This window comes from Mirounga angustirostris, unplaced genomic scaffold (genome assembly GCF_029215605.1).
Source record: "Mirounga angustirostris isolate CCGP_5_RB_7025 unplaced genomic scaffold, mMirAng1.0.hap1 SCAF_14, whole genome shotgun sequence".
Lineage (NCBI taxonomy): Eukaryota > Metazoa > Chordata > Mammalia > Carnivora > Phocidae > Mirounga > Mirounga angustirostris.
The window spans coordinates 90,095,115-90,122,589 of record NW_026991722.1 but is presented as its reverse complement, the minus strand read 5'-3'; the positions used below and the strand labels follow the sequence as shown (position 1 = coordinate 90,122,589).

Genomic DNA, 27,475 nt, shown 5'->3' with positions numbered 1-27,475 from the left:
GCTGATATTTTTTGCCTCTCTGAGCTCTCGCTACAGGGAGAGGTATGTTAAAATCTTCCATTGTGATTGTGGATTTCTCTGTTTCTCCTTGTGATTGTGTCTGTTTTACTTTATTTTGAGATGTTATTAGGTGCATAGGAGTTTTAGAGCTTTGTGAATTTTATCTTTTATCATTACAAAGTGACTTTTTTATTTATAGGAGTTGACATATAGAAATACATATTTGCCTTAAAGTCTATCTTGTCTGTATATTTATGTTTTCAGTGTATTCTTGTAAACAATATATAGCAAGATTTTGTTTTATTCTAGATACTTTTTATTCTTTTTTTTTATTTATTTTTTTTTATTTTGCGAGAGAGAGAATGAGAGAGAGCATGAGAGGGAGGAGGGTCAGAGGGAGAAGCAGACTCCCTGCTGAGCAGGGAGCCCGATGTGGGACTCGATCCCAGGACTCCAGGATCATGACCTGAGCCGAAGGCAGTCGCTTAACCAACTGAGCCACCCAGGCGCCCCTAGATACTTTTTATTCTTACCCAAAGATTTAACTTACTTAAATTTTGTGTATTATTGATGCATTACAGACTTATTTCTGTCTGATTTTGTAATTTTTATTCCACCTTATCTGCATTCCTTTTTCCTCCTTCTTGCCTTCTTTTAGACTGACTGAAAATTCCTCCCCCCCGCCCCCCATACACAATGTTTTCCCTTGTTTTGGAAAATCCATTATTCTTTCTTTAGTGATTACTCTGTGTGTTTTACCAAATACTTAACCCACCAAAGTCTAACTCCACAAGTCTCTTAATACTGTTTTAGTTTTTATTCATACCTTTATTTTCCCTTGGATCCTGAAAGATATTTTCCCTGGGAATACTAACATTTTCTCCTCTAATCACTTTTCTCTTCTTTCTTAGGAGGTCAACTCTTAGTCTGATCAGTGCTCTTTGAAGGTAATTCCCACCACCTACCCCAAAGCTGGCTGCTTTTAAGATTTTGTTTTAAGAGTCTTGCAATTTCACTCTATTGTATTTTGCTGTGGATGTCTTTTTATTTTCCTATCTAGGATTTGTTGAGGTTTACTCTGTATGTTGGTCTTTCTCATGACTTCTTGGAAATTTTAAAATCATTAACTCTTTAAAAAGTTATGCTCCGCGATGCCTTGGTGGCTCAGTCAGTTAAGCGTCTGCCTTCGGCTCAGGTTATGATTCTGGGATCGAGTCCCGCCATCGGGCTTCTTGCTCAGCAAGGAGCCGGCTTTTCCCTCTGCCTGCCACTCCCCCTGCTTGTGCATGCTCTGTCTCTCTGACAAATAAATCTTAAAAAAAAAAAAAGAGAGTTCTCCATTTTGATTAGACACATATGGGACCTTCTCACTTTATTCTCCATGTCTCTTCTTTCATATTTTTCACATCTTTGTGTTGTATTCTGGATACTTTCTTCAGATCTTACTTCTATGTCACTATTGTCTTCAGTAGTATGTTTTAATATTATTATTTTTAGTGATTTTTTTCTAATTTCTGGAAATTCTTTAGTTTTTTTAAAATAGTGTTCACTCATTTTCAGGAATGAAAATTTTAGAAACCTTCTATTTCTAGAAATATATTACACGTGCTTATTTTATATTCTGTGTTTGATAATTTCACTATATGGAGTTTTATGTCTGATTCTGCTGTTATTTCTGTTGGCCTATGCTTATGGGCCAACTTGTGTATTGTGTTTCCTTGTGTGTTTAGAGATATCACACTGTAAGCTATTCATTTTCCTTGCAGTGTCACATCTGGGATTCCATAAGACCTGGAATGAAGGGGAGAGCCTCAGAGAGGATTTCTTTGCTTCTCTCATGTGACTGGGGACATTGCCAATTTGAGACCATGTTATATTCTCTGCCAAAGGTTTTACTGGACTATCTGATAGTATGTATTTAGCTATTAAACCAAACCAGGAGAGGGTCTGCTCCCAATTACTAATTCTTAGGGGATTCTTTTCTGCTCTGCTTAGGACCAATCTTTAAGACAAACAGTTTTCCTGTATTTGATTTTGGATTCATTATATCAAAGGTATAGACCTTTGGGAGTCCAGCTTTATGGGGGACATCTGATGTTAAATACCCTACCTTGGAAGTGTCATTTGAGGCGGTGAAAACCTAAGCTCACTGGTACGGTAAGTGGCTATGAGGGAAAAGCAGACTTCAGACTCTTCTTACCTTTCCATATTTCTACACTCACTTAATATCTGGCCCAAGTATTCCTTATATTCTTTCCAACTCATGGATGCTTTTAAGATGTTTTAAAATTTTATCTAGCATGCCTAGTATTATATAAGAGTGGTTGATATAATGAATGATTTATAATGAAAAACTTCCCAACACCGACCCATTCTTGCATTTCTGTGGTAAACCTAACTTGGGCATGGGTTTACCAACTTGAGGTATTAGTCTTTGGTATGTGGCTGGATTCTATTTGCTATTTGGATTTTTGAAAATTTTCTTTTTTTTAAAGATTTTATTTATTTGACACAGAGAGATACAGCGAGAGAGGGAACACAAGCAGGGGGAATGGGAGAGGGAGAAGCAGGCTTCCTGTGGAGCAGGGAGCCTGATGCGGGGCTTGATCCCAGGACCCTGGGATCATGATCTGAGCCAAAGGCAGATGCTTAACGACTGAGCCACCCAGGCGCCCTGAAAATTCTCTCTTTTTTTAAAGATTTTGACAGAGAGAGCATGCACACACAAGCAGGGGGAGAAGTAGAGGGAGAGGGGGAAGCTGGCTCCTCACTGAGCAGGGAGCCCGATGCAGGGCTCAATCCCAGGACCCTGGGATCATGACCTGAACCGAAGGCAGGCATTTAACTGACTGAGCCACCCAGGCGCCCTGAAAATTCTATTTTTTAAAAAGACTTTATTTATTTATTTATGTATGTATGTATGTATGTATGTATGTATGTATGTATTTATTTATTTATTAGAGAGAGAGAGAGAGAGAGCGCGCATGAGCAGGGGAAGGGCAAAGGGAGAGGGACAAGCAGACTCCCAACTGGGGAGTCCAGTGTGGGGCTTGATCCTAGAACACCGAGATCATGACCTGGGCTGAAGTCAAAAGCTTAACCAACTGAGCCACCCAGGTTCTGTTCTTAAAGTGAGACTGAAATACACAGTTCTTATATTTTCCGTGCTGTCTTTACCAGGTTTTGTTGTTGAAGTTATGTTGGCCAGCTTCATAAGAAGAATAAGAAACTGCATTGATGGTGTCTCTGTGCTACACTTTGACATTTTTCTATCTGGTGTCCTTTACCCACTTTATTTTGAGCCCCAGCCCTGGGGATAAGGGAACTTCAGGCTTCCTCCCCCACCGTCTGTCAGGAGCAAAGACTTGGATTGTAGAGTTTGTGGGAGCAGGAGTTTCCTAGGTCCCTAGGGTCAGCTCTTCCCAGTTGCCCCCTCACAATTTGCTGCTGCAGCCACACTCTCAGTGGCTCTGGGGAGTATCCCCCCGAGCCTTTGCTCTGTCTGGGCCTTCTGGCCTGGAATTAATTCAACACCTATTTACTGAGCATCTCCTGTGTGCCAAGCACTGGGGATGCTATAGTGTGTAAGACAGACATGATTCCTATTCTCATGAAGCTCACAGTCCATTGTGGGGTGGGGGAGATAGTGAACAAATGAATAAAATATATGGTATGACACATCATGCCAGAGTGCAGTGGAGAAAAAGGAAGCAATTTGTTGGTAGCTTTCTAACATGTTTGGGTATATGTAGGTCAAGTCCATGTTCCCCATCTTCTTAAGAATTGCTCTATTCTCTATTATTTTTTGCTTAAGAATTGCTCAATTCTCCCATGTAGATTTCACAATCTATTTGTCAAGTGTTTAAAAAATATTCACAGGATTTTGATTTGGATCATGTTGGATTTGTAGATTTGGGAAGAACCCACATAACTGAGTTGGCCATCTGTGAAGATGGTGTTTTCCTTTTAACTCAGGTCTTTTCTAACATTCAGTAAAATTTTAAAGTTGTATCTGTAAAGGTCTTTTGCATCTTTTTGTCAGATGTACTTTGAGGCCCCATATGGCCTATGTTGCAGAATCTTTTTTTCTATGACCTTTTCTACTCAGTGATGGCTGGTGGATAGACTGCTGAGAGTAGGCTGATCTTCTATGATCTGGTTAGAGTGGGTTCTAGAACGTCACCCTGATGTCACTCCCTGTTCAGAGCTCTGCCTGGCTCCACTCCAGGCTCTTCCCTCACTTTGTCTCAGTTGACTGGCTTTTGTCACCTCTGGGCTTTGCCCATGTAGCCCATCTTCTCCCTTGGCAGGCCCCCTTCCACTGCCCCCACCCCCCTGGGTTCAGGTTTATGCTGGGGTTGCCTCACCTGCCCTGTACCTTCTAGCCAGTGAGAGCTGCAGGACTAACCAGTGCCTGCCTCCCCACAGGTGGGAAAGCAAGGCCCTGGTAAGGCAAGAGTTGTGCAGGGCCAGCCTTGGATCCCACAGCACTGGGGCTTCAGGGCAGGTGATTGGAGCCTGGCTCTGCTACTCCTGTGGTGCCCTGCCCCACCCCATCTTCTCACGTGGAAGCACTGGCAGTGGGAGGCCCCCCACAGTGGGCCAGACCAAGCCGCTCTAGGCCCGTCCTGGGAGCTAGTGATCTGAGTTGCTTAGCAACCTGGGACAACAGAAGCAGTCCAAGTTATCGTGGTTATCGAGTAACCCTGGAACTCACCAAGGTGGGCTTCCCTCGAAGAGAAGAGCCGGGTGGGTGCCTTGGCTTGGCCCCAGACAGCCCCAGGCAAAGCTGTGAGCCTTCCCCTAGCTTCTGTCTCTGCCCTCTGCAGCCTTCCTGGCCCAGACCCTGTCACAACGAGTCTTCCACCCCCCCCCCCCATTCTCTCCCCTCCCCATTTAGACCAGCTTTTCATTGCTTTCCTCACGGCAGAGCAGAAGAACGTCCCAGGCCCCGCCCCATGCTGCTCTATAGGCTGTCACCTGTCCTGCATCAGCCCTGATCCACCCAGTCACAGACACACTCAGGGACAGGGCCTTGGAAAACTCCAAATCCAAGGTTTTTATTACCGGTCAGAAGGTGCTCTCTCACAAACAGTGTTGAGAAGAGGTACATTGCACAGCTCTGCTGCAGGCCTGGTGGGGCCACCCACCCCACCCAGCCCACCCTGCCTCTTGAGTGGGCACCCTAAGGCATTTTATACGTTGGTGTTTTCACTTTTGTTTTTTTATAAAAACAAAATCAGTCCTGGAGTATACAGAAAAAAACCCTGTGATGAATTTTCAGGACCAAACTTAAGTGGGAGGGGTTGGAGTGGGGGTTCTGAGGGGTGGGGACAGTGGCCACGGTGGCCCAGTACCCCCACCATTGGCAGAAGCCTTTGGAAGGGGGTCCGAGGAGAGGGCAGGGCACAGCTGACAGGAGGGCTAAACTCAGACAGGAGTGCCCTGTCTTCATCATTTTTTAACTTCCACATACCATAGAAATTTAAGCAAAATAGCTATTTTTATATATTTATATATCATATATATATAAATCAGGCAAATAAAAGAGTTCAGGGGGTGTGGAGATGGGCACCCTGAAGGTGCCTGAGGCCGAGGCGGGACACTGGGTCTCTGGTGCCTGTGGGCACCAGCCCAGGCTGAGCCAAATGTTTGTTCTTATTGCTGATCTGGGGCCTGGTTCTGGCTTGGGGAGCACCTGCAGGCCCTGCCCCCCAGCCCTTCCTGGCCTCTCTAGGGCTGGGGAGCAGCCTCAACATGGCCAAGGCAAGGCAAGGGGCTGATGCCCTCAAATCTACGTGGGGGCCGCTCGGCGCCCCCTCCCCCACAGTGGGTGCGGCTGTAGCTCCAGAGACAACTGACTTGTGCTCTCCTGGGCCAGGCGGCCCCTCCAGTTCCCTTCTCTGTGGAGTCCTGTGCTCCCGCTGACTGGGCAGCTCCGATACAGATGTGGCCCTGCTATGTTGAGTGACAAAATGCTCCCTGCTCAAAGGGGTCTGGCTTCCTGATGTCTTAAAAAGAAGGGGCTCTTGCCAGGACATGTTTGTGGCAAGAAAGCACACTTAGAAAGTTGTCTGCTAAGTGCTGTGCTAAAAATATTTACTAAAGTCTTGGCTGGAAAGAAATGGAGATCGTTTTTTCTAAAAAAGTCAAATGTGGCTCCTCAGGAGGGGCCAGTGCCTCCCTGGGTGGGGCTGGTGACTGGGGCAGCCCAGGGCCTGGGCCAGCCTGCCTGAGTTGTGTTAACTGGGAGCTGGGGTCCCAGTGGGACCCAAGTCCATAATGAAGGGGCTCGGGTGACCGAGGGCACCTGCGAGCTGAAGAGAATGCAGGTCAGCACTTAACTCCTTCCAAGGTGGGAGCCCCAAAAATGTTTTTAAAAAAGGCGGGGGGAGGTGTGGGGAGGGGGAGGTGTGGGGAGGAGGGCCGTTGAGTACTAAATTGAGTGCATTAAAGAAGAGGTGGACCAGGCTGTGCAGGCGCCTGTATTTGCAGTAGGGGTGGCGCTCAGAAGATGTTGGGGCACATGTGCCAGTCCTGCCTCTCCTTGGCCTCCCAGTAGCCGCCCTTGTACATGCAGGCCGTCTCCCCCGTCAGTGGGTCCAGCCTCTTCTCGAACCACAGCGGCATGTACACATCAGCCTCCTTCTCTGCTGGGCAGGCACAGTGGGCGGGCGGGTGGACAGTGGTCTCTTCCCAGCCCGCCCCCTTCCCTGGTTCCCCCATTCCCTGCCCCCAGGACACAGCTTCCTTCCACCCTGCCTGCCCCCGCACCCTCCCTGTCCCTGGGGTGCCCCTTCCTCCCCCTCTCCCCACCCCTGGGGCATCCCTTCCTTCCGGGAACCGCTCCCCGCCCCCAGGGTCCCCTCTCTCCCCGCCCAGCCTCACCTTCCTCCGTGCCACAGACCCGCGAGCAGGCCTCCAGCCGCCGGCGCCGCGACACCCGCTGCTTCTCCTCCAGCCGCTGCTTCTCCGTGTTGGCCTCGTCCCAGTGCCCCTTCTCCATCAGCCGCTGGTCCGGCCGCAGGCGGCTGTCCGTGGGCGCCACGCCCTCCTCGTGCTCGTTGAGGGTCAGGGCCAGCTCGGAGAAGTAGTACATGTTCTCGGCGTTCTCCCTGTGGCGGCAGGGCGGTGTGAGCGGTCCCGCAGGGCCCCCGGGCCACGTGTCCACCCCTGGAACTCGCCCAGCCAGCGGCTGGCTCCTTCCTCTTTTACTGCCTGCGCCTTGCACACTCGCTCCACCGACTTGGATTTGTTTTGCTACATTCTACTTTTCTGGGAATTTGCCGATTTCCACCCGTTTTTCAATCTCATTACTACTGCTTTAACGACGAGGACGTGGCGATGTCCTCTTTTCACATCTGTGATGTGAGTTAAATGTGCCTTCCCCCCCCATTCTGAACAGTCATGGTGGAGGTTCGTGCACTCTCTTCATTGGTTGAAGATGAAACTTTGTTGATCCTCTTTTAGGTTTTTCTACCTTACTGAGTTTACTTTTATATTCTCCCACTTTGTTGCGGTTTATTTTGCTGTTCTTTTTCCAGCTTCATGAGATGGTTGCTGAGCTCATGATTTTGCAGCTTTTCTTTTCTAATATGTAAGTTTTAGGTTAGGCATTGCCCTCCAAGTACTGCATTAGCTGAATCTCACAGCTTTTATATGTATTACTTTAATTATCATGCACTTTATTTATTTAAGAGAGAGAGTGCCAGCAAGGGGTGGCGGATGGACAGGCAGACTCCACACTGAGCACGGAGGCGGATGGGGGGCTTGATCTCAAGTGAGATCATGAGGCAAACTGAAATCAAGAGGCAGATGCTTAAGGGACTGAGCCATCCAGGCGCCCCTTTATGCAGTTATATTTTCTGATGTCCACTCTATCTTCTTTGATCTGTGGATTAGTTGGAAGTATATTTCTTGAATTTATAAACATTTGGGGATTCTTTCTAGTTATCTTTATTTCTAGCATAATTGCTTTGGAAACACAGTATACTGGTATAATCTCAGTTCTTTGAAATTTGCTGAAAGACCCAGTATATGGTCAGTTTTTGCAGATGTTCCATGTATACCTGAAGAGAAAGTGTTTACTGCAGTTGTTCAGTACAGTGTTCTATAATTGGTAGATTCTATGGTTCAAACTTTTTTTCCCCTGTTTCTAGCCATTACTAAGAGCTTTGTTAAAATTTCCTATATTGGTTGTAAATTAATCCATTTCTCCTTGTATTTCTACCAGCTTTTGTGGTAAATATTTTGAGGCTGTGTTTTTTAGGTACATGATAGGTTCAAATTTAAAACCCATCTTAGTGAATTGAACCTTTATCATTATGTCCCCCTTACCTCCCATCTTACCTTTTGTTTTAAAGTCTGTTTTGCAACATTAATATAGCTACAGCAGCTTTTGTTTGTTATTTCTCTGGACATATCTTTTTCCATCCTGTTATTCCAATCTTTTTTTCTTACTTAGATGTAGCTCTTGTAAAACACATATAGTTGGATTTTTAAAACTTATCTGAAATCTTATACCTGTAATGGGAGTAATTAATGTAATTACTGATATGTTGGATTTAAATCTATCTTGTTTTTTTCTTTGTGTTCTCCTTTTTTGGACCTCAGGTGCACAACTTTGGATTAGTCATGATCCTTGCTACACGACACCCTCTTTTTATTGGTCCTTGCATGGCCTGCTTGACCACCAGAAGAACCTCTAAACAAAAGGTAGAATCCTGAAATGTACATCTAACCATATGGAAAACTCACCAATCCATCCCCTTCTCAGGTAGCTGTCACGACTCCTGGGTTCATCAGTCCCTTGCTTACCTTTTAATCTAATTTTATTGCATCTTTACATAGTCTTAAATGTGCATGTATTTATGTGTTTTCATATACATATATTTACATATTTGTTTTTAACTGTGTAAGAAGAAGGGGCACTGGGACGAGGCCAACACGGATGTATGTAATCTTCTGGGACTTGTTTTTTTTTCTTAATATTATACTGCTAAAATTTATATTGTTGCATGTTTCTGTGGTTCATTAGTTTCAACTACTGTGTAATATTCCCTCCTGTGAATAATAACACAGTTATTCATTCAATAAATCTGGGTTGTTTATAAGTTTTTGCTTTGGAGTAATCTTATGCATGGTTCCCATTGTACATTTGCAGGAATTTCTCGAGTATGTAACTAGAAGTGGAACCGCTGGGCTATAGAGTCTGATATTCTTCTTTAGGAGGTAAGGCCAACCTGCTTTTCAATATGGTGACCAGGCACCAATTTGCATTCCCACCAGTGATGGGTAGAAAATATTGTAGATCTACATCTTCTTTAACACTTGATACTGTCAGACTTTTTCATTTTTTTTTAATTAAATGAAGGCAAAATGGTCTCATTGCAGTTTTGATTTTCATTTGCCTGATTACCAGTGATGTTAATCATATTCATATGATGACTGGTCGGTCATATGTATTTGTTCTCGTGTGAAATTCTTGCTCGTGACTCTTGCACTTTTTCTGCCGAATTGTTTTTGCTTTATTTGTGGAGGAGGTGTTCTTGATTTTTTTTTAGTTATTATTTTTAACTGTGGCCAAATACTTTTCATGTATTCACAATACTGATCTGTTGTCAGGAATTAAGTATTGTGATTATCTTCTGCAAATTTATATATTGTCTTTTCATTTTCTTTAAGTTGTCTCTTAACGAGCAAAACTTCTTTTAATGAAAAAAAAATTTTAATATAGTTACGTGCATCAGTGCTGTTCTGTGTCTTAAGATCTATTTCCTTAAGGTCTAAAAGATACTCATCAGTATTTTCTCCTTAGAGTTAACTTAATGTTTAACAGCAAATCAAGCTTAATACCTTTTCTAAGACCTTTACCTGGAGTCAATTTCTGTTCTAATGTAAGGGAGAGATTCAGGTAATCTTTTTCCATATGGATAACCATTTTCCCAAATCTTTTAGTGAACAGTGCCATCTTTCCACATGATCTCATGTCACCTTTGTTAGGTGATATATACATCCATGGGTCTGTTTCCAGGCTCACTGTTCTATTGCAGTTTCAAAATAAGTCCTAATATCTAGTAGGGCTAGTCCTTATTTCTCTGTTCTTCAGAAATATTCTGGCCCTTTATTCTTCAATAAAAATTTAAAAATCATATCAAGCAATGAAAATCACTACTGGGATTTTGTTTGATCTCCTCTTTAGATCATAACATCTTTGTAATACTAAATCTTTCTATTTATGAACATTGTGTCTTTCTCCATTGATTTAGCTCTTCTTTAATATCTCAGTAAAGTTTTACAATTTTCTCTATAGAGGTCTTGAATATAAGATTATTACAAGATTATGTTATTATATTATATATTACATATTATATATTATGTTATTCTATTATTACAAGATTATCTTATTGAATATAAGATTTATTACAAGATCCTCCTCTAGTATGATAATTGTCTTCTCTTAAATTGTATTTCCTAGTTGTTTTCTTTTAGTGTGTAGAACTGCAACTGACTTTTGCATATAACCTTATAATAAGACACCTAAAATGCTTTTTCTGAATCTACTGAGATTTATTAATGTGATGAATTCATTTGTGGATTTTCTTTTTTTTTTAAAGATTTTATTTATTTATTTGACAGAGAGAGAGAGACAGCGAGAGAGGGAACACAAGCAGGGTGAGTGGGAGAGGGAGAAGCAGGCTTCCCGCTGAGCAGGGAGCCTGATGTAGGGCTTGATCCCAGAACCCTGGGATCATGACCTGAACTGAAGGCAGACGCTTAATGACTGAGCCACCCAAGCGCCCCTGGATTTTCTAACATAAAATCATCTTTGCATGCCCATGACAAATGCAACAGGATTGATGAATGCTTTCTTTTTTATACACTGTTGGATTTTCTGATGTCTTATTTTGGAATTTTGCTTATATATTCATGAGTGAAATAGGGTAGAACTTTAATTTTCCTATGACTCTTTTAGGTTGGTTTGGTATCAGGGTTATCCTGGCCTCACGTATAGGAAAAGAGAGCATTTCTTCTTTTCCTTTGGTCTGGAAGATTTTATATACTATTGGGATAATATATTTCTTGAAAATTTGGTAGAATTCACCTACAAAATTAACTGGGCTTTGTGTTTTCCTGTGAGAATTTTTAAACTACCTCTTCAGTTTCTTTGATTATAGGACTAGTCATGCTTTTCATTTCTTTTAGACTCAGTTCTTGTTATATTTTTCTAAGAATTTGTCCTCATCTGAATTTTAATTCTCTCTTAGTACTTTGTATGTCATATTAAACTCTTCATTAATAATATTTATTTCTATATTCTCTCTTGGTAAGTCTTGCCAATAGTTTTCTGTCAGTTTTTTTTTTCTTGAAGAATCAACTTTTGGCTTTTTAAACTTCTCTATTTTATTTTTTCTATTTTACTAATCTCTGCTCTTATTTTTAAAGTCAGTTTTTTTCTTTCTTCTGGTTTATATGTTGACCTTTCTCTAATTTCTTAGATTAGAAACTCAGAAAAGAAATAGTCTCAAAATGAATGAGCTTGTTTATGTGCCTATTTAAGGCAATCCATTTCCTTTAAAGCACTGCCTTTGTTACATCCATTCTCAATTTTAGGTATTTTATTTTATTTTATATTAAGATTTTATTTATTTATTTAAGAGACAGAGAGAACAAGAAGCGGGGCAGAGGGACAGGTAGAAGCAGGCTCCCTGCTGAGCAGGGAGCCAGATGTGAGGCTTGATCCCAGGACCTGGGATCATGACCTGAGCCGAAGGCAGACACTTAACTGACTGAGCCACCCAGTTGCCCCAACTTTATGTATTTTAAAACTTCCATTCTAATTTATTATTTTACCCATGAGTTATTTAGCAACTTAACAATTTTTTCCAAACACGTGAGGACTTTTTGTCATCTTGTTCATAACTTCTGACTTAGTTGTCTTATCATAGATGTGGTCTGTACGCTACCCTCTAAATTTGTTGAGTCTTTCTTTAGGGTTCAGTACACAATAGATCTTTGCATACATTCCATGTCTACTGGGTAAAAGGTATGTTCCATTATTGTTGCAACTGCAAGTATGTGGACATCCTGTGTTGTTTTGATCTCTTCAGATCCTTGTTGATCCCACCCCTGCTCTGACTGATCAACAAGTGAGAGAGGTATATTGAAGTCTCTCAATCTCCCACCATGGTGATGGATTTATCAATTTCTCCCTTTACTATCAATATATGCTTTGTATAATTTTGAGGCTGTTTCATTACATGCATAGTGAAACTCATATCTTCTTGAAGAACTCAGACTTTTATCATGTAGCAATTCTTCCATCCCTAGTAATGCTTTTGTCTTATTAAAGTCTATTTTATCTGATATTAATATAGCTGTTGTAGCTTTTTCAGTTAGTATTCCCATGATATGTCTTTTCCTTTCAACCTCTGCATGTCTTTGTTTTTGACATCTCTTAGAAGGTGCATATATCTGGATTTTAAAAAAATCCAGTCAGTCAGTATTTTGCTTTTTGACTGGTGAGTTTCAGCTACTTTTATTTGTTATGCTTGGGCCTATTCCTATTGTGTTGATTTACTGTTTTTATTTGTCCTTTTTCTTTTTAGTCTTTTCTTACTATTTTAACATCTTATATTTGTCTCTTCCTTCTAATAAGAACTTAGCAATCCTTCACATCCCTTGGTGTCCGTTTCAACTCCCCTCAGATCCTGACATGTTAACATTATCTACATCTTAAATTCTGCATTATTATGGGAATATTTCTCTTTTACTTCATATGTCTTTTGCAGCAACTTCTGGATTTTTAAAGTACTATGTCTAGGGGCGCCTGGGTGGCTCAGTTGGTTAAGCATCCAACTCTTGATTTCAGCTCTGGTCATGATCTCACATGATCTCAGAGTCTTAAGCTTGAGCCCCATGTCAGCTAAGCACCAGGTGTTTGGATCCTGGTTAAGATTGTCTCTCTCGGGGGGCGCCTGGGTGGCTCAGTTGGTTAAGCGACTGCCTTCGGCTCAGGTCATGATCCTGGAGTCCCAGGATCGAGTCTCGCATCGGGCTCCCTGCTCGGCAGGGAGTCTGCTTCTCCCTCTGACCCTCCCCCGTCTCATGCTCTCTCTCTCTATCTCATTCTCTCTCTCAAATAAATAAAATCTTTAAAAAAAAAAAAAAAGATTGTCTCTCTCGGGCGCCTGGGTGGCTCAGTTGGTTAAGCGACTGCCTTCGGCTCAGGTCATGGTCCCGGGGTCCTGGGATCGAGTCCCGCATCGGGCTCCCTGCTCTGCGGGGAGCCTGCTTCTCCCTCTCCCACTCACCCTGCTTGTGTTCCCTCTCTCGCTGTGTCTCTCTCTGTCAAATAAATAAATAAAATATTAAAAAAAAAAAAAAAGATTGTCTCTCTCCCTCCCCTGCCCCACCCGTTTGCTCTCTCTCTAAAATAAATAAACAAACAAACTACTATGTCTAATACCATTTTCGTTGTGGGTTTTGTGTGGCAAACCTTCTGAGGCTGTTTGCCTGACGACATTTGTTGTTGTTGTTGTTATGTGCTCATTATTAAATGATAGCTCGTCTGGATAAAAATCTTAATCTTCTAATTTTGCTTTCTTCATTACTTGAAAATATTACTCCAAACATTGGCTATTGAAAGATGTCAATCTTTCTGATTGCCAATCTGATTCTTTTTTTTTTTTTTTTTTAAAGATTTTATTTATTTGACAGAGACATAGCGTGAGAAGGAACACAAGCAGGCGGAGCGGAAGAGCGAGAAGCAGGCTTCCCGCTGAGCAGGGAGCCTGATGCGGGGCTCGATCCCAGGACTCTGGGATCATGACCTGAGCCGAAGGCAGACGCTTAACGACTGAGCCACCCAGGCGCCCCTGTCAATCTGATTCTTTATCCTTCATTGTAATCTGCTTGTAGTCCTCTCTTGAAGCTACTAGAATTTTCTCTTTGGCATTTTTAATTTTCACTATAGTGTGGTCTTGGTGAAAGCTTTTCTTTATCTCTTGTCTCTGGAACTCCACAGGCCCTTCAACTCAAGGTCTCCCATCTCTGTTTTTATTCTGGGAAATTTATCTCCATTATTTAACTATTTCTCTTTCCTTTCCATTTTTATTTCTTTCTTTCCCTTCCAGGATTCCAGTTAAACATTATTTTAGTGGTTGTTCTAGGAATTATGCAGACTTCACATAGCCAAAAGTTATCGCACATCTTGACCTTCCTGAGTTGCACAAAGGCCTTTGAGAAGTTTCCTTCCATTTATCCCTCTTCTGACTTATATGATCACACAGTTGTATTTTGTTTAGATTCTAAAACCCGCAAGACATTTCTATTCTTATTTACTGTTCACTTAGGTTTTGTTCTTCATTCATTCACACATCTCAGATCTTCCATCTGGGATCACTTTCCTTCTGCAGGAGGTATATCCTTTAATGTGGGTCTGCTGGTGGCAAAATGAGTTTTTATTAGTCTGAAAATAAAATATTTCAACACTCTGTAAACATGTTCTTGCTGGGTGTATAATCATCGGCTGGCAGTGAGTCTTTCTGCACATGGAAGATCTCATTTGACCGTCTTCAAGCTTCCATCATTGCTGAGGAAGAGACCGCTGTCAGTCTGCTATTCCTCAGAAAGTCATACAGGTCTTTTTCACAACTCTTTGATTTAGTTTCAACAGTTCCACTGTATAGATTTGGTGTGGAAGATTCTTTTCTGTTTGCTCTTCAGATATGGTCTCTTTCTTTCTAGACTCTGACTAGAAGTACCCTAGACCCTGCTCTCAAACCTGACGTGCGCATGGCTGCCCTCGGGATCTTCCTGAGATTCTCACTCTTATGGGCTCCCAGGGCTGCTGGTGATGCTGCTCCAGGGACTCCCTCTGGGTCACTAGGTGGTAAGCTTTCTCTCTGTTAGCTTTTTGTCTTTGCCAGGTTTTGTCTCTCTATTTGAAGTGTTTCTTCTCTTCTGTTGATGGATTGTATTAAACCTTCCCCATTGGAGTTCTCAAGTTCAGTTACTTAATTTTTCCTTTGTAGAATTTGTTTTGCTCTCTTTGGAACCTGCTGTGTCACTTTTTATAGTTTTCTGTTTCTTGCACTGATTTTCACATTTGGTTTTCATTCCTTGGACTGTGGGGACTCTGTCCTTATCAGCCTGTTTAAAGTCTGCATAGAACTTGCTACCACCGGATAAGGTCACGCTTATTTACGGCCGAGTGTCTGGCTCCCACACTGGGATGTCAGCTGCAGAACACCGTCTCTGCCTGCGTGTGGACAGAACCGTCCCGACCCCAGTGCCTGCTGCTCGCTTCTTGCCTGGCCGGCAGGCTCCCTGGCCTGTCCTCTGCCCCTTGCCTCTGTTTCCCGCTCCCTGCCTGCTCTTTACCCGCCCTGCAGCCCCACTCACGGCAGCGGGTACTTCTTCCACAACAGCTTGGCTGGAAGCGTCTGGTACACTGTCTTCTGCTTCCCATCCGAGCCGGGGCTGCTGGGGTTGCTTTGCACAATCTTGGCGCACTCCATCTGTTCATCCCATGAGCCTGACAGCACGTAGTGGGCTTTGCCGTGGCTGTCACTCACCACTCCTGTCACCTGTGGACATGGGCAGGATTGGCATAGGCACACGCCCCACCCCAGGCCCCCCAACGCTCCAAGAGGTGGCCTTGCTTACCTTCCGGGCTACCTCTTTGGAGAAGTAGCTGTAGGGCAAGAACTTCAGCTGGCACCGGTCCTGGGTCTTATGGTTCACAATCTCGATGTCCCCTGTCTGGTGAGGGAGGGTAGTGGTCAGTGGCCCACTTCGAGGCCACACGCCCCCCCTCCCTGAGGGCACTGCCTGACCTGGTCGATCCAGAGCTTGCCCACAATGATGTTATGTACAGTCGAGGTGCTCTTCCTCCACACGTAGTGATTCCCACTGGCCTGGAATTCTAAGTGGATGGCACCTAAAGGCCAGATATAGGGTCAGAGGTCACGGTTTGCCATGCTAGACCCCAGCCAGCCTGCCTGCTCACAGTCCCAGGGTCCTGACAACTGGAAGCAGTATTCATGTCGACTGGGGACAGGACATAGGCCAGGGAGGCATCCAGGAAGCCTGGGGAGGTGGGGAACAGATTTGCAGAGAGACTAATGTCACTCCTGGAGGCCCCAAGCTGGCTTCTGGGTTGGTAAAACCCTCCCCCTTATCCCGAATGTCTTTCTGTCCTGGGAGAGCACAGGGCTCCAGCTCACCTAGAGGCATGATGGAGAGGTATTTTCCCCGGAACTTGCTGGAGATGGTGATCTCCTGCCAGAGGCTCCAGCCATGCTTGGAGAACACGTAGTGTGCAGCTGATGGTGGGTGGTGGCTCACCTGAGACCAGACCCACAGGACATGAGCGTCTGCTGGACGTGGGCCCAGGCCTGCTCCCCAACCAGCTAAGTGGGGGGGACAGCCTGCCCTGTGCTCAGCACGACCAGCTCCATGGCCCTGGGAGCAGGCCCCCGGGAAGGACGGTGCTCTGAGTGGAAAAGCAAGGGTGCGGCAGTGGGACCGGCCTGGGCGGCTGTCCTGGGCTTGCTGTGGTTGGGAGAAGGGGGCCGAGGCATCTCTCCGCTGGACTTGGGCTCTGAAATGGGGTGACGACAGAGCCTGGCCTCAAGGAGGCCCCTGTGACAAGTTGTGCTGAGGGCTAGGAAGCGAGGTGTGATGCTCTAGCGAGGGCTTCTGTGCCCGCTCTCCAGGTGGCCACCCCACTCATCCGCAAAGGGCCATGTTGCACAGGGGGCCCAGGTCGGGGAAGCCATTTGAACTGAGTGGCAGCGTTGGGCCCTGCCTCCCTCCTGGGCAGTCTGGCTGCAGAGCAGGAGTCCGCGGAGGGTGGCGCAGCAAGCTCTGCACAGCCCCGCGGGGGCCCCCTAGCACCTTCCGCCTCCTCTCACGGCACTGGGCGCCCCTGATGGCTGTCTCACCTGCTAGTACGCCCCTGTCAACTTCCCCTTGTTTGTTCTTCCTCATTTCTGTGGCTCCTTTGGTCACAGGTCCTGGGGCCCAGCCTCTCCCCAGCTTCCTCACTCCCTAGGGCACCTCTTCGCTGAGTCACAGCCTCAGTCAGGCTCCGGCCCCAGCCTTGCGCTGGGACTGGCGCCGTGCGCTCCAGCTGCCCACTGGATGCTTCCACTCCGGCGGCTCTTTGGACTGACCAGAGTTCCTGCCGTGCCCGCATGCATTGCTCATTGCCTCCTGTCACCATCAGTGGTACCTCACTGCCTTTTGGGTTTGAGTCCCAGGTCAAACCCGCCAACCATTCCTTGTCGCCCAAGGCCAGGGCCCCATGTGCCCTAGAGCCCAGCACACTGGCAAACTCAGGGATGGGACCCCAAGGGGCTGGCCCTGGCGCTCTGCGTCATGGCTTCCTGCTCAGGCCGATGACCTAGTCTTAACAGCTGCTCACACCAAATGCTTTGGAGTCATCCCTGGCCCTCTTTCTTGTGTGCCTGCTCTAATCCTTAGCAAATCTAGGCTGTTCTTTCTTCAAAATGCATCTAGGAGCCACCCCTCCCCCTCACCAGGCCACAGTGGGTGGCGCAGAGCGTCTGTAGGCTTTACTCTCTGCTGCAGGGGTTGGGGGGTGGGGGCATAAAACAAGGCCGGTGTCCTGACTCCTCCACCTGCCACACAGAGTGAAACCGGAGGCCTTAGGCTGCCTGCCCACTCCCTGTCTGACCTGTGCGCTCCTTTCTCCCTCACTCTGGGCTTCAGCCAGCTTTCTAAAGGAGCCAGAACCATCTGTCATACACAGCACCTGTCCCTCACTGCCCGCCTCAGGAGAACAGGCACCCCATCCGCTCACTTCCCAGCTGCTGGGGCTTTTGGGGGTACTTGGTCAACTCTATTGAATGAAGAAGTGAATTCACTCAGTAGTTCAGGCCAAGAACGCCAGGGTCATCCTTGCTACTTTCCCTTGCCTCCCTCCCTCCCTCCTTTGCCCTCTCTCCCCACATCCAAAGCATTAGCAAATCCCCAGGCTCTACTTTCTAAGCAGCTTGAGCTCTGCCCTCCCACGTCCCCCTGGTGTGGCCACCCTAACCAGCTTCCTGTAGGGCTACACTGCAGCCAGAGCACGCCTTTTCAACTAGCCACCAGACTGTGAAACGTCTGCTTTCTGAGCTCCACCCCAGGCCCAGAACAGAGCCTGGCCCACGGCCCATGTCCAGCAGCCCACCTGGGAAGCTCTATGTTGGGTGCCTTCACGCAGCACTTAACTGGGTCCTCCCAGCACCCAGGGAGGTACCAACAGAATCACCCCTTCAGACAAGGGCGCCAAAGCTCAGGCTGAGATGCTACTGTGGAGGCTCCCAGACCCCAGGGCCTGGGTTTGGTTTTGCTCCGTGAGGAGAATATGCATCTCTGTGGGGAAGGCATAGAGAAGGGATGGGGGCGAGCTGACCTCGCCGCCCCCCAGGGCAGGACCTCTGGACCTGAGAAGCTCCTCACATTCCAGGCCTGTACCATCACTGACCAGGGTGCCCACACGGCGCGGGCTCCCCTCTGCCTGCCACCTCCGCCACTCTGGTCCACCCGGACTCCCCGATAGCACCGCATACATGTCCCTCGAGTGTTGCTGCATGGTTCCTGACAGAGGGGATGGGGGGGGCCCTCCCCTTCCCCTTCCCCTTCCCCACACACCAGCCCTGACTCTGTCCTCACCCGGCTGTCTCCAGGAGACCTGCCCCTGCTGCAGGAGGCCCAGCTGCTGATTGGACCTCGTCTTGGCCCTGTGGGCACGGGCATGTCAGGGACAGAGGCCGCGTCCCATTCGTCTCGCTAGGACCCCCAGGCCTAGCAGGAGTGGCTTGGCCAGAGCGTGCGTGGGCCTCACCTGCTCGCAGAGGGAGCGCAGGCCCATGTCATCGAGGCGGTCCAGCTCAAAGGTCTCCCCAAGCATGGGGTTGAAGGGCTTGGCGATGCGGTGCACAGTGGTGGAGTAGGAGGACACAGAGAAGGCGGCCACCAGGCACATCTGCTCCGCCGAGCTGGTGCAGTGCACCGCCTTGTCCAGCAGGTGGTGGTACTCCAGGTCCTCCGTCAGCCGCTGGAGCATGGACAGGGGCTCGTTAAAGTTGACCTGTGGACAGGCGGCCGTCAGGCGCTGCTCCCAGCGCGGGCCTGGCGTCGGCACGGCACCCTTGTTCTCCTCAGGGGTTCGTGGACACTGCTGCTCAGATGGCACCTTCACAGTCAGGATCCTCTGATGACCCTGTCTAAAGCCCTGTCTGAACCCGCGGCTCCATGCGCTCGCCTCCGGCCCTCACCGCTCTTGGACCTGCTGTCTCTCGGACCCTCTCACTATGGTTACTGTCACTCTCCCCTCCTAGGATGTAAATGCCACAAAGACCAGAGTTTCTGACTTGTTCAGCACCGAGTCAGAATCAGTGAGTGAGTGGATGGATGGGTGGCTGGCTGAGTAGGTTTTCCTCCTATTCTGAGCTATTATGCTAGTCTTCTGGTGAAAGCTCCTGGAGGTGCCCCCCCATCCTGGCCTTGGACAGGGCAGGGTCACTCACCATGCTGGGCTGCGACCCTGGGCCAGCCATCAGGCAGGGACTGCCCTGCATTCTCCCCTTTCATCCTCCCAACACTGTTATGTGGGCGCCATTACTCTCCCCACTTTGCAGGTGTGGGCACAGAGGCCGGAGATGTGAAGGGGTTTGTCCCGGGGCACACAGTGAGGCCAAGTCTGGCCCGAACCCCAAACTCTTCCTCCCTGGAGATGCCATCAGAGCCTGGTGGCGCGTAGATGCCAACCCCGCCCTCAGCCCGCTGTGTGACCTGGCCGGCGTGGGCGCCAGAGACCGCTCCCCGCCCAGAGGAGGGCCCAGTCCTGCCACTCCCCATCTATGAGGTCAGGACAGCTGGCACACCGTGAAGCCCTGTCAGGTGCAGAGGCGCTGTGGGGGTCCCCACATCTCTGATCAATGCAGACTCCTTCGCTCCTTCCCTCAGAGCCTGAGACCTCTGCTCTCAGGGGATTTTGGCAATGTCGTTGAACACGACTGGATAATTTGTTACATGCTCCTCAGGTGTCCTTAAGAAAATGACACCCAGGCTGCTGGTACTTCACAGAGGCCATTCCTTCTCATCCATCACAAAAAAGCCCCCCCGCCCCCCGGACCCACTGCAGCTGCCCCGCCCCAGCCCCCTACCGGCATGGGGATCTTGGAGAGCTCCCGGCCGATGCAGTTCTTCATGATGCTCCAGAGATTAAGGCTGTAGTTGGGTTTGTCAGGGATGCGGACACGCCTCTTGACTTTGGGGGGGCCCTTGGGCACAAGCGAGGCACCATCTAGCACCTGCCAGAGAGAACATGCCTGTGAGCGGAGGCCAGGGTGCCCCTTCAGCCCCCCAGCCCTGGCCCTCACCTCTACCCAGTGCAGTCCGAGCACTGAGCTGGCCACTGGCATGGCGCTGGCACGGGGGCAGTCTGGCTGATGGGTCAGACCAGGATGAAGGCAGCCAGGGCACTGAGCCCACCCCAGGAGCCTGGAGCCCAAAGTGCCAGCCTGCCTTCCAGCCACCCTTGGGGTCTTCCCTCTCACTTACATTATCTGATGAGGTCCAGTCCACTGAGCCTGTGGTCCCACCCTCCGCTTTTCTGCAAGAAACATAAAAGGGGAGGTAAGTTATTTACAAGCCCTCAGGCCTCCTGGGGACCTGGCCACCTTCTATCCAAACCCCTCAGTGGGCAGCCTATCCCAAAGCTGCTTCTCCAATGGGACATCTCCAGTTTGGGACATTCAGCTGGGCTGAGGGGCCCAGGACAGTGATTTGGAGGGGCTCCCACCCATTGATGCCCCGTAGGAGCAGCCACTCGAGCAAAGTCACCTGAGGTCCCTGCATACAGCCCCCTCCTGGGACTGGCAGACCCAGGACCCGGATGAAGCTGGGAGTGGCCATTTCCTCTGGCAGAGCCTCCTAGGCGGGGCCCCCTCCATCACAGACAGACCCCACTGTGTCCTCACTGTCTGCTGGTCTGACTCTCGCACTAGACTGGGGTTCCAGAAGGGCAGGAAGTGGGTCAGATGCATGCCTGTGCTTGTGAATACTTGTGGTGAGATGGTTGGCTAGAGCAGCAGGGGGCAGTATGGCTGAGGGGCCCAAGCTCTGAGCTCAGGATCCCCAAGGACAGGTGACCTGGGCCAGCTGGGGTGAGGGATAGGCACTTGGCAGTCAGGGCCTCAGGGAATGGGAAGGATTCACTGGGTCACTGCAGACAAGGTACCGCCTGCAGTCCAGAGGAGCTACACTACCAGGGAAGGTGGTAGTGTGGGCCTTGGGGCTGTGTCAGGAGCCTAGGGAGCCAATGAAGAGTGTTGAGCACAGGGGTCACCTGCTTGCTGGTCGGGTGGCAGCAGAGAGGCCTGGGGCTGTTGGCTGAGGTGTGGAAGGTGGCTGGGGTGGGGGTACGAAGGAGGAGGCGGAGCCCAGGCCCCGGGGGACTCCAGATATGGGAGGGGTGGGTGGGGAGCCGGAGGGGTCCGCAAAGGTGACACTGCTGGGTGATAAAGTGAAAGGAAATTCAGAACAGCCAAGCCAAGCTCATTTTGAGAGCAATATAAGCAAATCTTAAAATATTATTGGGAAATGAACCACGATTGAGTTGGAAATAACAGTTGATAGGACTAGAAACTCCCTGAGGGGTTAGAGAGATCCCAAAGGCCCCTGCCCTGGGAGAAACTAGGACATGGGGGTGGCGACCCATGTCGGTCCACAGAGGCAAAAAAGGAGCAGCCAGGGGTTTTGCCGGCCTCCCCCTCCCCGGACTGGGCTTCAGGAAGGCAGCATGGGGCGTGGCGGGCAGCAGATCAGATGCAGGGAGTAAGGCCGCTGGCACGCCTGGAGTCCCTCATCCGTGGGGGGCTGAGTGCCCTGCCTGAGGGCCCACCCGTGGGGGAGCATGGGAGGCTCTGTGACTCTGTGAAGGTGGCAGAGGGCAGCACAGGCTGCGGTCCCTTAGGTCGCTGTCCCCAGGACTTGAAGTGGCAGCTCCGCCCCAGGCCACAGCAGAGGGGTGTCCCCTAATGCTGCCATACTCACGACCCTTCTATCGATAGAATATTGAAGCAATGTGATGAGAATAAAAGATCCTAATGAGGCAACTCCTAATTATAGCAAATCGTCGTTCAAGCCCCAGGGTGCTGCCCTCTGACCCAGCCTCGCCGCCCCCCCCCCCCCCCCCCCCCCGCCGCCGCCCCAGCTCCTGCTCGTCCGTCCCCGTCGCAAGTCCTGTACCACCCGGGGCGCTTCCCGAGGACCTGGAGTCCGAAAACGATGTCCTGGTTACCGCTGTGTTCTAGTGCGTATTTAGAAACATCCAGAAAGAGGACGCTTTTATGAAAAAATGAAACAAAGCCTTGGAAATAGAAAATAAAAGGGACTTCCTGCATCTCCTGTCTGTTCTGGAACACTGGCGCGGTGGAAGGAGTGGGTGGGACTGCGCCGAGCTCCAGGCAAGAAAAAGCAGCGGCCACTTCCAGGCCCCAGCCCTCGTGTGGCAGCCCCAACCCCTACCCCCTCCGGCTGGAACTGGATCCAGCTGAGGCCCCGTTCTCCACCTCCATTTAAAATGAAACCCTGATTCAAACTTTACGTGGGCATTTTGGGTCTAAGGAAGAACAGAAGAAATCTAATCAAAATATACCGTGAAGCAAGACTTGGGGGGAGAAAACCTGAAGCACAAAGAACAGGTGGAGCTGAGGAAGAACAAGGCGAGAAGGGCTAACCCCGGGAGAGGACGCACCTGTCCTCCTTGGCCTCAGTGATCACAGTGATGAAGGATGTAGAGTCTTCCATGGCATCGAAGTACTCGGTATCTTCATCTTCCTCACTGTCCTCTCCTTTGGGAGTTAAGAGGCTTCCTGCAGATATGTGAGAAACCGCTGCCTGTTTGCAACACCGAAAACTCACTCACCTGCCTGAGGAAGTCCAGAGCCCAAAGGGTGCCCCCCACTTTGGACCCTGCCCCCTGCCTCCACCGGCCCCTGGTTCCCTCCCCACTCCGCTCACCTGGTCCGCATTAACCTGGCTGTGGCTCTGCCCTCACTCCCCTTCCTGGAATGAGCTTCCTGCTCAGTGCTCTGGCTCAGAGGCCTGCCTCCTTCTGGAAGCCTCCCTGATCTCTCAGCATGCTGGTCAGTCTGTCCGGGGCCTAGCTGCCCTTTCTGACCGACCTGTCACTCCCAGCCCAAGGCTAGGTGGGCCGCCACCTGGCACCAGGGCAGCCCTGCCACAGAGAGACCCTTGGGCTCACTAGACTTTTCTTGTGAGATCTGGAACCTATTAAGCGTCTCCTCCTTCAGCTCAGGTGATGCTCCCAGCGTCCTGGGATCGAGCCCCACAGCGGGGAGTCTGCTTCTCCCTCTCCCCCTGCCTCTCCCCCTGCTCATGCTCTCTCTCTCTGTATCTCTCCATCTCAAATAAATACATATAATCCTTAAAAAAAAAAAAAAAAAGAACTGGAACCTAAGCGCAGGGAGCTAATTGCCCTTTGGCGGTGGGTGTGGGAAGTACAAAGCCACAGAGGCAGGCCCAAATGTGGGCGTGTGAAAGGCTCTGTGGATGGGGTGCTGTGTAAGAACCAGCAGGCAGAGGGAGGCGCAGGCGGAGCACGGGTTGGGCAGCCCTCACGCTCTCACCTTCGCTGAAGCTCTTGGTGGGGTTGGCGGCCCGGCCGGGGGCGCTGCGGAAGGCCCGTTCGAGGCTGTTGTGCTGCCTGGCTAGCTGCTCTATGGTCTCCTCCAGGTGGATGCGCTGCTCCTGCTCATACTGTAGGGCGCGCTGCCATTTCCGGCTGTGTATCTCCGCTAGTTCCAAGAAGTCTCTGCAGGCCTGGGGGCGGGGGCACGGAGTGGCCGGTGGGCACAGGGCCTGGGGGAGGGGCCTGTCTGCCCCCCACCCCACACCCCACCTGCCAGTCAGTGAGGAAGGCCCTGGGGTGCTCAGAAACACCTTTGCTGCCCCCTTTGGCTTCTGTGGGGACACGGGGACTCTTGCTTTCTCCGAGCCAGCCCCGGGACGGGCGTCTGCCCTGGCTGGCATCCCCCAGTCAGGATGCCATCCGAGAGCACCAAAACCAGCCTGTGGCCAGCGGATGCTGGGTTTTCAGATGGCTGGGGCCCGAGTTCAGCTGCCGCCTCCCCACTGTGCGCCGGACCCGGGGTTTGTCACGACCTCTCTCCCCTCGAGAACCCGAGGCATACACGGGGCTCAGGCCAGTCCCTGCCCTTGGCAGGGAAGGAAGGAAGGCCACATTCTGCTATACTTCCTGGCTTAGAGACGTAAAGGGTCTTGTCTGGCACAGAACTGAGACTGGGCCTTTCCACAAGGTTACCTCAAAGTCTGTATCACATAACTCTGCTTTTAAAGTAAAGTTCCCCCTTCAAACTTGGGGCCTACTCTGACATCCAGATTCTTTCCAGCTTCCCCGGGCCGTAGGTGGTTCCACCACACTCTAATGAAGCAGGGGTTGGTCGTTCTGCCCCTGTCATCCTCTTGGGCAGGAGGGCCCGGGCTCAGCTGTCCCTGGAGGGCAGGGAGGGCCAAGCCGGGGACCTCGGGGTTTGCCCCTTCTGGACTCCTTTAACACAGTAGGAAGCGACACATTTCCTCGGCGGTGGTCTCCGGCCGCCCCTCCCCGGCACTCCCTTCCCACACACATCACACTGTCTGACCCCGACAGAGTCGAGCTTTCCTGGAGGGAGACAGGCACACAGCCCCTCATCTGTGACACAGGGACAGTGCAGCACTATCCTGAGGGCTGTCAGGAGGAACCAGGGAGGTGATGTGGAGCGCTGGGCCAAGCAGCCTTCCACAGACACTCCCTCGGGGGCACCAGGGACATGGGCAATCCCCCCGCCCCGCTAACCCCGCTGCTCGGACTTCTCCCATGTCTCCCCCCAGGGAAGGCTCCCGAGCATCTCAGCCAGGTCCCCTGAGGCACCCACCCACCCCACCCCACAGTCTCGTGTCTACAGATCAGCTTCTCTGCTCACTGTGCCGGTTTCTCTTCGTCCCACGGAACCCCCAAACACAACAGCTGCTCCGAGCATTCGCTGGATGAGGGAGCACCCTGCTGAGGGGTGGGTGTCGGGGCCTCGCAGGCCCCAGCAGGCATCTCTCTCCTCAAGCCTTCCCCCCTCGTGCCTTCCCTCCTCTTGTCTCACCTCCCAGCCCCCGTGCGGAGCGGGCTGGGCAAGGCTTCCTCCCCGACCCCCTCACTCACACACACCATCCCAAAGATGTGATGGGGACCCAAGGAAACCAGCAAAGTAGAGTAAAAAAGGTTTGTTATCAGGAGTGGGAAGGCCTGGGTTCCTGCACAAGCCACTCTGCCCCTCTGAGCCCATGTCCTGTGAGACAGAACGCTCCTATCTGACCGAGCCTGTGCTCCCAGGTTCCCTGTCCACCCCGGCCCGGCAAAATTCTCAAGGTAGGAGGAGTGGGATCATCCCCAATTGACATATGAGGAGACTGAGGCTCAGTCTCCAGCAGCTCCCCTGAAAGGCTCTGGGGAGGAGGTGTATTCACTCCACCTCAGATTCAGGAGCTTCCCCACTCTCCCCGAAAGGTCCCTGCCTGGCCACACCTAAGCCACTGTAACCAGCTTCTCCAGAAGGGGCAGGGATTTATACTGGCAGGTGACCCGGCCCAGGTTGGGGCGGGAGTAGAGAAATCTCCTTATGCGTTTACGAGGCTCTGGAGACAAGAGAGACTGCACCACAAGAGCAAAGGGGAAAAGATGAATCAGGCTCCCTCTCTCCCAGTCTTGAGGTTCTGAGGTGCTCGAGCTCTTAGCTGCCTTAGAAACGACCATTTTCTCTTCCAAGGGAAAATGGAATGTTTGTCGTATTTCGAGGAATAGCTGACAGCCTCTCACAGACCTGGCCCTAAATCCTCTCCAGCCTCATCTCCCGGGGCCCCATCATCCCCATGCTATTCGCGTGTGGCCACCAGGCACATGTCACCCTCGCCTCTGGCTCCATCCCAAACACATCTGCTTATTCTGTCGCCAGCCCCACCTCCCGCACGCCACACACCTCCGTGGCCAGAGCCGTCTGGGGCATTCTTGCAAGCATGGAGGTCGCTGTTTTAATGGAGGCTCAGGGAGGCCAAGGCACTTGCCCAAGGCCACAAGGCAGTGTGTGTAGGGCCGGAGTCAAAGTCCCCGTGGACCTCACCTGCAGTCTCCCAGGGCCGGGAACCAGCCCTGCCACCACTCTGTACAGCTGGGTTTCACGGCCTGGGGGCCCCTTGAGGGATTCTGTGGCCTTCCTGGAGAGGGAGCCGGGCTCCAGGAGATGCTCGCTAGTAAGGATGTCAGGGAATAACCCTGTTCAAGCACCAGGACTCAGCCATGCCCCCGCGACACCTGCTCCCAGCACCCATCCTTGCGGCTGAGGACACTGCCCACTACCCCGGTGGCCAGGCCTGCTGGCTGACGGCCTGGCTGGCTGTGACCTCCACCTCGCCGCCACCGCAGGCCCAAGGGTATGGAGCAGCAGGGGACGGGAAGCCAAATCCCCAGGACAGCTGGGGCCTCACGTAGCCGGGCTGGGTACATGAAGGTCATAGAGTGTCACAGTCCCCTAAAGACGAGGGCAGGGCAGAGGGTGCCGCACGCCGATAGAGAGGGGCTCCTGTGGCTGGACCAAGGGCTTTGCCACTGCTCCTAGACGAGGGGTCATCTGCAGCAGAGGAAGCGGCCCGGTCACCGTATGGGCTGCAGAGAGCTCATCCACCCCTCCCACCCTGCTGCGCCTACCTGGTGTCCATCCTCAACTCTCAGGGTCTCCTCTGCCACGGCCAGCCTTCTCTAGGCCCCATCCCAGCCACGCCACAGAGAGAGGCAGGCGCTGGTCCGTCCCTGCTGCCCTGGAACGCTGAGCTAGGCTGTGCAATGTGTGTTCACTAAGCTGGATTAGGCTGGGGGCCTGCCGGGGGGCCGGCTGGGGGCAGCTTCCAGGGGCCCAGGGAGGGGCCTGGCTGACCCACACCCTGAACATGGTCACATTTCCCCTGAGGCTCTGCCACAATTTTCAGAGAGCTCGTGCCCAGCCCTGAGCAAGAGCAGTTTCCTAAGCCACCCCGAAGTCCTCTACCCACACTAGCTCCTGAACAATGCAAGGGACCAGGAATGGGCAGAACAAGGAGCCCAGCCTCTGGGCCCCTCATGGGCACTGCCTGCTGCCTACCCTGGGCCAGGCCTAGAGCCTCCTGGGCCTTGGTGTCCTCATGGGAAGAACAGAGAGCCGAACCCCAGGACTCCTGCAGAGCCCCTGATTCTGTGACCCACTGAGTGATAGCCCTCTGGGTGGGAACAAGTTTCCAGTTTCCCAGCCCTGTCCCTTCCTCCTACTCCCACAGCTGTTGAGAGGATCCCTGAGATAAAGAGGTGTGGGGTCCTGTGGGCAGTGTGGGGGTGGGGAGCCCGCCAAGCTGC

The 27,475-nt window shown here is 50.5% G+C and overlaps 1 protein-coding gene and 1 long non-coding RNA gene across 5 annotated transcripts in view; one reads left to right on the top strand and one right to left on the bottom strand.

The window, feature by feature from the left end:
* The first annotated feature begins 1,280 nt into the window (after positions 1-1,280).
* Positions 1,281-15,431, top strand: LOC123852908 (uncharacterized). Of its 3 annotated transcripts, none has more exons than XR_006793027.3 (3): positions 1,281-1,910; positions 8,614-8,776; positions 9,164-9,778. It is a non-coding gene; the product is annotated as an uncharacterized LOC123852908 (long non-coding RNA). The 3 variants fall into 3 exon arrangements; XR_006793026.3 differs by lacking the exon at positions 1,281-1,910 and adding an exon at positions 14,749-15,431 and having other exon boundaries at positions 7,109-8,776; positions 9,164-9,231; XR_010407453.1 differs by lacking the exon at positions 1,281-1,910 and adding an exon at positions 13,702-15,431 and having other exon boundaries at positions 7,109-8,776; positions 9,164-9,231.
* The window catches only part of OSBP2 (oxysterol binding protein 2), a 167,922-nt gene continuing 145,482 nt past the window's right edge, over positions 5,036-27,475 (bottom strand). For both annotated transcript variants that reach the window (XM_045887311.2, XM_045887312.2), the window contains 11 exons: positions 23,673-23,865; positions 22,778-22,895; positions 20,581-20,632; positions 20,184-20,330; positions 18,860-19,105; positions 16,230-16,350; positions 15,840-15,943; positions 15,670-15,765; positions 15,406-15,590; positions 6,889-7,115; positions 5,036-6,650 (listed from right to left, as the gene is read on the bottom strand). In XM_045887311.2, coding sequence (XP_045743267.1) covers positions 6,508-6,650; positions 6,889-7,115; positions 15,406-15,590; positions 15,670-15,765; positions 15,840-15,943; positions 16,230-16,350; positions 18,860-19,105; positions 20,184-20,330; positions 20,581-20,632; positions 22,778-22,895; positions 23,673-23,865 — 1,632 coding nt within the window. In that variant the 3' untranslated portion in view covers positions 5,036-6,507. The remainder of the gene's footprint in view (positions 6,651-6,888; positions 7,116-15,405; positions 15,591-15,669; positions 15,766-15,839; positions 15,944-16,229; positions 16,351-18,859; positions 19,106-20,183; positions 20,331-20,580; positions 20,633-22,777; positions 22,896-23,672; positions 23,866-27,475) is intronic.